At 41.4% G+C, this 12,735-nt stretch overlaps 2 protein-coding genes across 2 annotated transcripts in view; one reads left to right on the forward strand and one right to left on the reverse strand.

Moving 5' to 3' along the window:
- The window catches only part of abcg8 (ATP-binding cassette, sub-family G (WHITE), member 8), an 11,084-nt gene extending 10,777 nt beyond the window's left edge, over positions 1-307 (reverse strand). The window contains exon 1 of the mRNA XM_034152147.1: positions 13-307. Coding sequence (XP_034008038.1) covers positions 13-57 — 45 coding nt within the window. The 5' untranslated portion in view covers positions 58-307. The remainder of the gene's footprint in view (positions 1-12) is intronic.
- Positions 308-480: 173 nt separating this feature from the next.
- Positions 481-12,346, forward strand: abcg5 (ATP-binding cassette, sub-family G (WHITE), member 5). The gene is made up of 14 exons (XM_034152148.1): positions 481-741; positions 1,026-1,147; positions 1,886-2,022; positions 3,384-3,482; positions 4,505-4,637; positions 6,216-6,355; positions 6,566-6,695; positions 6,817-7,030; positions 7,347-7,552; positions 9,866-10,004; positions 10,703-10,776; positions 11,071-11,182; positions 11,350-11,462; positions 11,686-12,346. The coding sequence occupies exons 1-14, from the start codon at positions 566-568 to the stop codon at positions 11,871-11,873; spliced, it is 1,983 nt and encodes a 660-aa protein (XP_034008039.1). The 5' UTR covers positions 481-565; the 3' UTR covers positions 11,874-12,346.
- Positions 12,347-12,735: the final 389 nt, after the last annotated feature.

The following is a 12,735-nucleotide window of genomic DNA, read 5'->3' on the forward strand; positions in this document are numbered from 1 at the left end:
TAATAGACTGACCTGTGAGGAGCTGTTTGCATGATGTGGGCCGATGTCTGCGTCCATGATGATGCAAGTTGACTTGTAGGGTGGAGGGGTCAACACCCCCCTATTACTTCTTCAGTTCAATTCTTCTCTTTTCCTCTCTTTAGGTTTCTTCCTTTGTTTCTCCTCTGTTCTTCTTCTCCTCTCTGTCAGACGATTCGACTCCAGGCCAGCTGAAGATCTCCTCTGGTCTCAGCTCACAGGCCCTTTCCTAAAAAAAACGTCCAAGCTCATGTCACAGAGTTGTTCCTCTGCTCTGTCCCGTCACATAGCTATTCTGGCCACAGTGACACATTGAGGACAGCCAGCCAGTCCACTCAGCATGTGGTTTTTTTGGTCTGCTTTATACAACTCCAGATCAAAGTTCTCAGAGATAAGGCTGTGTGTTTATGGTCCCGCAGAGACTCGCACTGCTGATCCGTACAGGGACTGAGTGCAGAGAAACAAAATCTGTGAGAAACCTCAAGTTTAGAGCCTGTGGATATGTACAAACTGATCTGAGGCTGACTCCACTTACGGTTGTGGCAGAATGGCCGGAGACATGAACACATTTTATTCAATGGAGCTGGTGGAGCCGGAGAGCGGGACCAAAGTGAGAGAGTCCTTCAAGTCGGTGTCGGAGGGGAAGAGGGACGTGTGGAGGGGAGAGGAGTCGTCAGAGCCCTCCTGCTGCCTCAGTGTCAGCAAGATCTCCTACACTGTCAGGTAACAAGAGGATGACTGAGAGACACGAACACACTCTGAGGATCAATAACGTGACATACAGATTACTTTACATTATAGTGGGTACAGGTTTTGGTCAAAAATATCTATATTTACCCACATATTCTTTACAAATTTAAATTTAAATCACAGAGAGGATGTTTATTTTGTTCTGGGAATTATAAAAAAGTAATGTGTGTGTGTGTGTGTGTGTGTGTGTGTGTGTGTGTGTGTGTGTGTGTGTGTGTGTGTGTGTGTGTGTGTGTGTGTGTGTGTGTGTGTTCCAGTGAGCGTTTGGGACCATGGTGGGACTTGCCCTCCTACAAGAAGCGATGGACTCGTCAGATCCTCAATGACGTCTCCTTTCACGTAGAGAGCGGGCAGATCATGGGCATTCTGGGAAATTCAGGTTCGCACCTAAAGGAACACTGTCCAAACAGCAGAGTTAACACTCAACAAATAATCAACACATTCAATAAATCCGTTTGTTTTTTTTAAACATACAGTAATATCATTTTTAAAGGGAATGGATCTGAGTTATTTAGGTATTATACATTGACTTCATCTAAATAATTAATGATGTTATGCTAAAGGGTGTTTAACAGGCAATTTGGTGGCTGCTATCTATTTTGGCTACAGGTTATATTAAAGGTAGGGTAGGTAATTTTGGAGAAACCAGCTCGAGTGAGCTAGAATTTGAAAATACACAACCGGAAAAAATCTGCCACTTCCTTACAGAGCCCCTCCTCCAACACACACGAACGCGCACATGACCAATGAGGGCACGAGATAAGTTTTTGCACAGATGGAAGGCTGACAGGCAGGTAGGCCATCCAGTTATTTTAGCCGGATTTTTTGTCAAAGCACTTAAGATATTCATTGCTATCGGGATGTTAAGAGCATTCCATGGAATATAACAAAAAGTGTATCTCGAGCCGGTTTCTCAAACTTACCTACCCCACCTTCAATTGGTTAAAACCAGATTGTGAGATTGGGGAAATGCCCTGATGCAACTAACATGCATTCATGTGTTCCTTCTGTTCCCCCTTCCAAAATGTTATTAAATGTGACAAGATGTACCCTGTCTTTAAATACTTTAATGTACCTATGTATCCTTGTGTGTGAGTGTTCACTTTATCTTGTACAGGTTCAGGAAAGACCACACTGCTGGATGCGGTCTCAGGGAGGATTGGAAACTGTGGCACGCTGACGGGGGAGGTCTTTGTTAACGGCATGAACCTGAAGAGAGAGGAGTATCAGGACTGCTTCTCCTATGTGCTGCAGGTAACACAGACCTCCAGTATAAACAGAGACTATCAGTTATTATCAGTTATATCTGACCACAGTAATTCATTAGGTTTTTCTAGATGGTTCAAACTGGGCCTTCAGCGCGGCCTAACAAGACTGAATAAAATAAATAAATACAAATTGAAAAAGCACTAAATCACATGCACATTTTGCTTTTTTCAGGTTAAACTTTTGATAAATAATTGGTTTGAAAGGGGGTCGTCAGAGTAACTGACTAATTGACTAATTGTAACTGACACACATATTAAAAATAATAATCAACACAACATTGATGATAGTCTGCTTCGTATTGCATGCACCATAAAAAGGTTTGTTTATACATGGCACTTTAGATCACCCTACATGGTATTTTTGTTTAATATGCAGTTTATTCATATGAAATAGGGGGTCCCTGCTCCATTGCTCTTTAGCTAAGGGGTCTTTGGCCTGAGAAACGTTAAAGAGCCCTGGTCCAAAACTATTAAATGTGAGCGGCTGCATGCAGAAAGTTTGCTTGTGTTAAAGTTGCTTGTTGCTAACCACCACAAAGTCAATGAACGTGTCTCACTTGGTAAAAACTCCTGGAAAGGTTGCCCTGGCCTCTGGATGAAATTAACTGAAGGCCCTCGCTGGCCTCCTCATACACTTAATCTCTCAATGAGAGGTGCTCAAGTGTATCCAAAGCCTGAATTAAAAACAGTCTTAAAACTGGCCTTGCTTCCTTTCAAATCATCTCCCTCTCCTGGCTGATAGCACCCCCCCTCTGCTCTCTAAGCCTCGTCATTAACTTCCCCTGCTAAGCTGTAGATGAGGAGGTGATATGAGCTCCTGATATTAAAGTCATTCAGACGAGAGACTGAGGAGGAGTGGGATTGGGAGGCGCCACGTGTTAATTGAGGCAGGCAGCAGGTTCAAGCAATGTGTGTGTGTGTGTGTGTGTGTGTGTGTGTGTGGGTGTGTGTGTGTGTGTGTGTGTGTGTGTGTGTGTGTGTGTGTGTGTGTGTGTGTGTGTGTGTGTGTGTGTGTGTGTGTGTGTGTGTGTTCCAGATGGAATATATGAACATACAGTATATATCAAGTATACTGCTGTATGTGTCCTATATGAATGTAAAGATGACACATACTCTGAAATCTCAACTTGAATGAGGATGTTTAAAGGACATGTTGTGCCATTTCCCCTCAATATGTTTCAAGATACATTGTAGTTTGAATACTAGAGTACACACAACAGGAAGACAGATATGTTCTTCATGGTGGACATAATTACTTATCCTCCATAAGTAAGAAACATCCATGAAGTCGGTCAACCTGCATCACCTACTTTCTTTTTTACTCTCTCTTCCCTCTTCCTTCTCCAGAGTGATAACTTGTTGAGTTATCTGACAGTGGAGGAGACTCTGACCTACACCGCTCAGCTGGCCCTGCGGAAACTCTCGTCCACAGCCATCAAGAAGAAGGTGACTTTCAAGAGCCTCTTCTGCACCCTATCAGTTTTCCTCAGCTGGAACTTGGCATTTCAGCAGGCTAGATAAAATACAAGTTTTATTTCAAGAATCCTTCCCCATTTGTTATTCAGGATGTCAGCAAATAGCAGGGTTTTTATCCGAATAACTGCATGATACCCAAATGTAAAGATGTTAATTTAGTCTTGTTATTTATCATGGCATTGTCCCAACTGCATTGTGATATTCTGATGTACATATTCTGAGGCACAGTGTTATGGTAAAAGACAGTTACGTATGTACACCTCAGGATTATTTGAGTATATAAAGATGTTAACATTTCTTCGAGTCAGATGAGTTAGATATTCATTTGAACCCCTAAAGATTTACATTGTACCAACGTGTCTTTGCTTCAGCTAGTCATGAACACTTTCACTGATGCAGCCGGTATAATGCTGATATTCTGCTCATCAATTTTTTAACTTAGAAATGAAAAGGAATGACTTCCTCTTATTTCCTATATTCCATATTTCCTTATGACCCTGTCCTTCACGCAGAACCATTTCATAGGGCAGTAATGAGCAGAAAATATTCATACTAATTAGAGCTAGCATCTAATAAACAGCTCTCCAGAGAGTTTCATTTCACTTGTAAGCAGCTCAACCCTTACAACAGGAGCCCCAGATTGATTATCATAAGAGGGAATAGGAAGGGTATATTTCAAGTTTGTTATGTATAGAAGTTATTGGGCTTTTTTCTTATCGACTTAGAATTGTTAGAACATATTTTCAAATGTAATTGACTGAATTGATTGTAAATTGGGCTTATAAACACATGAACACTACTGTGTAATATATGTTTAGAGATACATTTAATAAGTACAATACAAGAAAAGCTCAAATTTAATTTGTGGGCCGTATTCCATTGTACTTTTTGAATTTGCTGAGGGCCGATCAAAATGTCAAAATGTCCCTGTAGTTTTGGACACCCCTGATCTAGGCCCTTGTCACCTGACCTTTGACCTCTGGCCTGTGCAGGTGTCGGCGGTGATGGCCGAGCTGAGTCTGAGTCACGTGTCCCACAGTGTCATCGGAGGTCGGGTTTTCCCAGGGATCTCTGGGGGCGAGAGGAGGAGGGTCTCCATCGCCAGCCAGCTTCTTCAGGACCCCAGTGAGTATCTCTGCAGCTGGGAAATATACGTGTTATCTGAGAATCAGGAACTTCCAAAGGGCCCTTTAGCTGCGAAGGTGAACACTACTATCACTTAGAGTCTTAAAGCTTTACTGAAATAAATGAGGAGATGGGAAGTAGATAAACTAAAGCGTTAGAGGGGATTTATTTTAAGGTTTGAGACACATTGTTTGGAGATTATACAAAATGGGCTGCGACAGAATATCAGAAAGATGTCCCTAATATTCAGCACAGTAAGGAGATTAGTAAATTATTGCATTAACACTAGAGATCTAGACCACTGTTGAACCTGAAGTGTCAGCAAATATCATTCTACAAATATATGTACCCCTCTCTTAAACAACTAAGCTGCACATGATATATTTATAGAGTGTGATTTGCTTAACCTGGCCATCTTAAAAAACGTTAAAAACCGTAAAACACATATAATTCCCCCCTTAAGAAGAAACATACGCCCAAAAACATGACTAAATTATGCAATGCTTCTACTTTTCTTAAACTTTCACTCACAGAAGTTTCAGCAGCATAAATACCTTACCATCTGACTACTTAGAATAACAAATTATGTAAAATGTGTGTGTAAAATACTGGAAATAACTCAACACTCAGTGTAGTCCATACTTCAAAGACAGTCAAAATTAGACCTATATAACAAATGATACTGTATGCAAATGCTGCTGGAGATACTTATGAAAGCAATAGGGTTGTGCTATGTGTCTGAAACAGAAGAAATTCAGCAGAAGATATCTCTCTCCCCAGAGACTTCTAGAAGGAGTCTTAAACACAAAGGGGTCTGAGTAAGAGAGGAATAAGGAAAGGACAGAGGGAGAGATGGAGAAGAGTAATGAAAGAGCGGGTTATCACACAAGGAAGGGAATGAGCAGAGACCCAACTGTGTGTGTGTGTGTGTGTGTGTGTGTGTGTGTGTGTGTGTGTGTGTGTGTGTGTGTGTGTGTGTGTGTGTGTGTGTGTGTGTGTGTGTGTGTGTGTGTGTGTGTGTGTGTGTGTGTGTGTGGGAGTGTGCTTGGGCTCATCCCAGGTGTAGTTTATCAGTCATGCAGTCCTCCTGGGAGGTTGAAGGGTCTCAGTCCTCATTTAATCCTGGCCATGGACACACACACACACACACACACACACACACACACACACACACACACACACACACACACACACACACACACACACACACACACACGCACACACGCACACACGCAAAGCCGCACACAAAGTGATGAGAGGTTCCCATTCGCTGCCTTTCCAATCAACCAGGAAATGAATTAATCTCACAATTAAAGCATCTGCTAATTCCACCCTGCTTTCATAATGCAAAGAGGCAATCTTTTAATTGTCCTAATTAGAGTAATTAACTAAAAAAAGAAAAAAAGAGAACTCACTTATCTTCACAAGTTAAGTTGGCCCCGTTGAGGGTCCTGCATGTGCCACTTAATGTGAAGTACATTTGAAAGTTTCCACGAAAAAGTTATTGTGCTGCTTGTGTTTCAATGTGAGACACACCTGCGTGAGGGTGATGATGTCAGTGGGTTGATGTTACTGCAGGGGTGATCCTATTGGATGAGCCGACCACCGGCCTGGACAGCATGACGGCCAATCAGATCGTGGAGCTGCTGGCCGAGCTTGCCAGGAGGAACCGTATCGTCATAGTAACCATCCACCAACCACGCTCCGAGCTCTTCAGGGTGAGTTCAGAGAGAAGCTGAAGTAAAAGAGTGAAACTTTCTTAAAGAACAGATTCACATTTTGTTCAGATTTGTTTTTCAACTTATACAAGTGTGTGTGTGTGTGTGTGTGTGTGTGTGTGTGTGTGTGTGTGTGTGTGTGTGTGTGTGTGTGTGTGTGTGTGTGTGTGTGTGTGTGTGTGTGTGTGTGTGTGTGTGTGTGTGTCACAGGTGTTCAGCAGGATAGCTATAATGAGTCGTGGGGAGCTGGTGTTCTGTGGACAGCCAGAGGAGATGGTGGGCTTCTTCAGCCAGTGTGGATATGAGTGTCCAGAGTACTGCAACCCTTTTGACATCTTTGGTACCACATGCTATTACATTTGTTACTAATAAAAAAATATGTACACCTTTTGCATATCAAAAAAACAAGTGTATGTGTGGCATGAACATTCAAATATTAATATGTGTGTCATTTCAAACAGTTGACTTCACCTCAGTGGACACACGCAGCAGTGAGAGGGAAGCAGCCACTTTCAGTCGCATGCATGAGATCACCTCGTCCTATCAGAAGTCTCCCATCTACCAGTGCATGCTGGGAAAACTGGAGCAGAGCCTGCAGCGGGTGGACAAGCCAGCCATCCCCTATAAGAGCAAAGAGTCCCCCAGCGGTGCAGCCAAACTGGCAGTTCTGTTCAGGTCAGAGCCTCAGCCCCTACAGTAGATATAACCAAAACAAAACAGCTGATTACTGCCTACCACAGACATTTAGATTTAGATTCCTAAGTACACTCATGCATCTTTGTCATTCTTGTACAAAAACCACCTGTTAATCATTTCTATATATCGTGTTGCAAGTTAAAGGTAGTTCCTTCTGTCTTCATAACTTGTTCCTGTTTGCCACCTGTGTCTCATCGCCTTATGTTTTTTTCTGTTGCCGTATGATTGTGCATCTGACAACAGGTAAAGTATGTGTGTTTGTTTACATGTATCTCTATGTGTGTTCTGCGTGCAGGCGGACACTAAGAAACCTATCCAGAGACAGGATGGGGGTCCTGATGCGTCTGTCCCAGAACCTGATCTACGGTCTCTTCGTGGCTTTCTTCGTGATGCATCTAGACATGGACGTCAGTAAGGGAGCAGTGCAGGACCGCATCGGCATCATCTATCAGAGCATTGGAGCTTCACCTTACACCGGCATGCTGAATGCTGTAGCTCTCTGTGAGTCCCAAGAACACCACACACCTGTACATAGAAGGATAACATTCACTTGAATCCACGTTTATGATTTTTCCAGACATTTTAACTGAAAGTGAAACGTTTGCACTCTTTACATTTCAAGCAACTCTCAGATAGTGTACATAAATCAAATCAAATCAAATCAGGTTTTATTTATATAGCACATTTAAAAGCGATTTTTGGTCGAGCCAAAGTGCTGTACATGTAATAAAAACACATTACTACAAATCACAATAAACGACAATAAATTACAACAGATATATCTTAAAAACAAAATAAAAATAAAACACGCGGAAAAGTCAGGAGTCGTGCTCCACTCTAACTAGAAAGCCAGAGAGAAGAAGTGTGTTTTTAGTTTTGATTTAAAAACCCCTAGGGTCTGGGCCGACCTCACATGGAGGGGCAGAGTGTTCCAGATACATATTCCCATATTGCTGCATGTCGTCCCCTATCTCTACCCATTTCATGTCATCCTGTCCAGAATATCAAATATGAATGCAGAAAGCGAAACAAAAGTAATCTATGATAGATAACGTAAACAATGTATTAGACATTGACCTGGAAAATCCAAGGTTGTTTCCTGAAAATCGATCCTTTTTCAAAAACTAAAATGAAACATTACTATGAAGCAACTGTACCTGTATGACACCACCATTTGTCTCAGTTCTGAGTCTTAATATTAAATAACTAACATTGTTGGACTTACTGGAATATCCAAAGTAAAAGACAGGGTGCCTGCATATATCACCGTATACATGTTAACATGAGGGAGATACGATGACTTCAGGGCAATTCAATGTATTATCTTTATCAAACAGCATGTTCGAAACGACTTTATCTCAGCTGTGTAAGCTCGCTTATCTCTTGTTTGGTAGGTGAAAGGGCTCTGCACTATTTTTGATCCCTTCAGCAGAAATATGTTACGTCTAGCTTGGCGTTTGCTCGTTGAAAATACCCAAAGAGACTGTATTTCCCACCAGTGTCTCTCGTAGGTCAAAGTAAAACATGAAGTGGTATGATTTAATTATAGCATTAGTACAACAGATTAGAACTGCAGTTTGATTTGATCAGAAATGTGTCTTAATCTGTATCAACAAAACATGTCTATTAGCATAGTTTTAATTTGAGGAGTATCTGCATTTCCTTTATACATGTTAAATGTGTTATTTGCTGTAGAAATGTCCACAGTTAGTTAGGCTGTTATGTATGGTTTACCTGCAGAGGGACGTTGACCTTTCCTCTATTTAAAGCTCAATGAACCCAAGTGCCTTCCACATACAGGCCTATACTAGACTACAGTATCTACAGTATGTTATCTGTCTTGACATGTGTTTGTGTCTCCTTGTGTTGAAAGGGTTAATGGTTAGTATTTAAAGCAGCTGCTGTGACCTGTAGTAACCTCAATGCAGATAAACGTTCACACACTTACTGTATCGACACAGAGATGACAGATAAATACAGGCCATGTTTTCAATTCATTATAATGTATTTTTTCATAGTTCCAACTTAAAAAACAGCCAAGAAACAATATTTGTATCCCAATTAGGATTGATTAAATTAAGGGGGTTAAGTAGATCTTGAACTGATTAGGCAATAAAGGCTTAATTAAAATATGTCTAAACTTTGATTTCACACTTAAGGTGTATTTAAAAAAATACAATAACCAGTGAAGGATATTGGGTATTTGTTGTGATTATCTCTTCAATGTCTTGCTCCCTTATCAGTTGAGTTTAAGGGCTCTGCGTGATACTGAGGATCAGAGATATGATAACACACTGGGCTGAACAGAAGTATCACTTTAAAGTAAGAGGCAATTAAAAGCTCTTCCTAAGAACTGAAACAGCCGGAGGTAGTGATGAGGGGGAGGTGTATCACACTGACCTTGAGGTTTAATGAGTTGTCGGAATAACTTAACAAATCTGAAATATGGTCTGATCGATCTGGAACAAGACTAGATGTCAAGGACATTCAGTAACCTTTGAACTGTATTACCTTTGGTCTTCGTGATGAGGTATAACAAATAAAGCTTTATTTGTTTTAATGATGCCTCTCTTTTTAAAATCAAGATTTCACAATATAATCTGTCAAATGTTAGTACTTTAAGTATGCATTCTAATCCTGAATGTGATAGTTAAGTAAGTACAATTCAAATCGACTTCCCTGTAGTCTTTCCTCAATTAACTCTAACAACAACGTACACCTTAGAAGCAAATGTGAAGTTTTATTTGTATTGAATATGATCCATTTTGAGAGCTTCATGGGCTTTAGGTGATAATTGTTTAATCCTCTTTTCAGTCCCCGCCTTGCGAGCCATCAGTGATCAGGAGAGTCAGGATGGTCTGTACAGTAAATGGCAAATGTTCTTGGCGTACATCTTCCACACCCTGCCCTTCAGCATCCTGAGTGTTTTCATCTTCACCTCCTTCCTTTACTGGTGGGTAGTACATACGTTTGTGTTGGCCATGGGGCATCATACATAGTGTGATTTAGTTTAAAGGATTCTACGTGCACATTAAACTTTCCTCAAGGCTTTAAAGGATCTACCATTTTTACTTAAAGTGGACCTATCATGCTATATTTTAATAATATAGTGTAGGACCATACCTATATAAGGCATATTTATACTTTTTTTTTTTCAAAATACCAAACAGATCATGCATTTTAGCCATGCCTCATTTTGCTCAATTTGACATTTTTTAGCTCTGTTTTTGCAAGGGCAGATTCAGTGAGAACAGCACCACCTACAGGCCTGGCATATGTACTACAGCGTCTCCAGCGCTTTCGAACGGCAATGGCCGTGGCTGTCTCCTCCTGATTGGTGGAGTTGGCCCAATAGCCGTAGCGCCACTGTCCTGATGTCAGTAACGTGTTCAAATCTGGATAAGTTTTTATCAGATCCGTTGCAGCCCCTTTTTTAGAGATTTGGGTATGGAGGAAAATAGAGAGGGTTGTGTTTTCTGACACTTGGTGAGTTCCCTGGAACACCGGGGACACATATTCATGTATAAAAGACGTACAAAAGTGCATTTTGCATGATAGGTCCCCTTTAAACATTCCCGGCCTAAACCCGATCTCTCCCCGGACTAACTCTTCTTTTCTCCCTCCCACTATGTTTGTCCCCTCTCCTTTCAGGACGGTGGGGATGCACCCTGACACCTTGCGCTTCCTGTGTTATTCTGCTGTAGTCCTGGTGCCACATATTATAGGTGAGCTGATAAGAAGAACAACTATCATTCTTTAACAGCTCCCAAGCACACATTTAGTCATATTCTTTTTGTAAAGTAAAGGATTACAAAATCACGCTAGAATCTGCTTATCTCCACGATCCTTATCCAACAATCGTAAAACTGTCTTCATGTTGTTGTTGTTGTTTACATGTTCTGAGCTCACACGAGTACAGTGTCAAACCTATAAGTATGTCGGAGGTTGTTTAATGTCATATTTCGCCTGATTATGACTTTTAGTTGTATATATTAATTACGTTTTTGTTTTACCTTCAGGTGAGCTTCTGACTGTGGTGCTATTAGGAGTGGTCCAAAACCCTAACATGGTCAACTCTGGAGTGGCTCTGCTCAATATTGCAGGGATCATGGTGGGATCTGGCTTCCTGAGGTAAAACATTAGAATACATACTGACCTAAAGCAGTTCATATTTTAGACTTTTAAGAAGGGCTTTTTTCCAGGTTTTCATTGTATAGGATGGTATTATAGATACCACTGCCAACTTCCACTGACACATGCTACGGGTAACCCACCTCCCTCTCCTCTGCCTCCAACAGGAGCACCCTCCAGATGCCGGTGGTCTTCCAGTGGCTCAGCTACCTGACCTTCCAGAAGTACAGCTGTGAGCTGCTCATAGTCACGGAGTTCTACGGACTCGACTTCACATGCAGTAAGTTGTTTTACCATGGCACCGTCCTGTGTTCACCTACTCTGAGAATGAAACTAGAAAAATACACAGTAGCTATTTACAAGATGTGCTCACAGACAATATGTGTCCATGCATGACTATTAGGAGTCTTACTTGGACAGCTTGAAAGACACTTTTGAGCTGTTTTAGAACTATCTTTAAAACCCGACATATTGTTAACTTTCTATCTGGTGTGTTGTTGCAGATGCTTCCAAACCGATGCTGCCTGGCGCCTGTATGATCACTCAGGGCAGTCAGATCATTGATGAGGGCTACCCTGGCGCTCTGTCCAGATACACACTTGACTTTGTTCTCCTCTACTCCTTCCTCCCCGCTCTCCTGCTGCTGGGCGTCATCAGCTTCAAGATCAGAGACAAGCTCATCCGTCATTAAAACCACAGACAAACCTTTGAGGGAGAATCTTCGGACGATGTAATCTTAAAACGATAAACTGAGTTTGCTTTTTTGAAGATGTAAAACAGATTAAGAAAAAACAGATTTACATTATGATGTAAATCCAAACAGATGAGGAGTACTGAAGTGTGTCATCTGTGTTTGCTTCCTTTTCACCAACAATCAATCAAGGCATGTTCCTTTGTAAGCACTTACCTGAGTTTTATAGAATATAGTATTAAATATGTCAGAGCAGTGATGCAAGTACAAAGAACTTATCCCATCAAAATCCCATTGCAGTGTGCACAGTACAACAGGACGTATCTGTGGAACCTGGGATGCAGCTATTGACATTAAAGGTGGGGTATGTCATTTTGGAGAAACCAGCTCGAGTGCGCTAGAATTTGAAAGTACACAACCGGAAAAAATCTGCCCCTTCCTTCAGACTTCCTTACAGAGCCCTTCCTCCAACACACACGAACGCGCACATGACCAATGAGGGCACGAGATAAGTTGGTGCACAGATGGAAGGCTGACAGGCAGGTAGGCCATCCAGTTATTTTAGCCGGGCCGGCTCAGATGATTGGTCGTGCTTTTTTTACAGTACTACGGCTTCCACAGATGACATTTTTTAATGTATTTATTGTCAAAGCATATCGGGATGTTAAGAGCATTCCATGGAATATAACAAAAAGCGTTTCTGAAGTGAATTACATACCCCACCTTTAAGCCAATTGATATGACTTTATGCTAAATAACTGAGAGGTCCCTGTAATAAATATAACTATTAATCCATGCTGCTTTAACTCTGATTGGGCTCAAACAACAACTGAGACAGACCGACCGATTCAACCTAAGCTTG

Source organism: Trematomus bernacchii, unplaced genomic scaffold, assembly GCF_902827165.1.
Source record: "Trematomus bernacchii unplaced genomic scaffold, fTreBer1.1, whole genome shotgun sequence".
In the NCBI taxonomy this organism is placed as follows: Eukaryota; Metazoa; Chordata; class Actinopteri; order Perciformes; family Nototheniidae; genus Trematomus; species Trematomus bernacchii.

Coding starts and splice junctions, on each gene's coding strand:
- abcg5 (XM_034152148.1), top strand. CDS start 566: ATGGCCGGAGACATGAACACATTTTATTCAATGGAGCTGGTGGAGCCG. Junction 10,005..10,702: donor TTCACCTCCTTCCTTTACTG/GTGGGTAGTACA, acceptor CTCTCCTTTCAG/GACGGTGGGGATGCACCCTG. Junction 10,777..11,070: donor CCTGGTGCCACATATTATAG/GTGAGCTGATAA, acceptor TTTTACCTTCAG/GTGAGCTTCTGACTGTGGTG.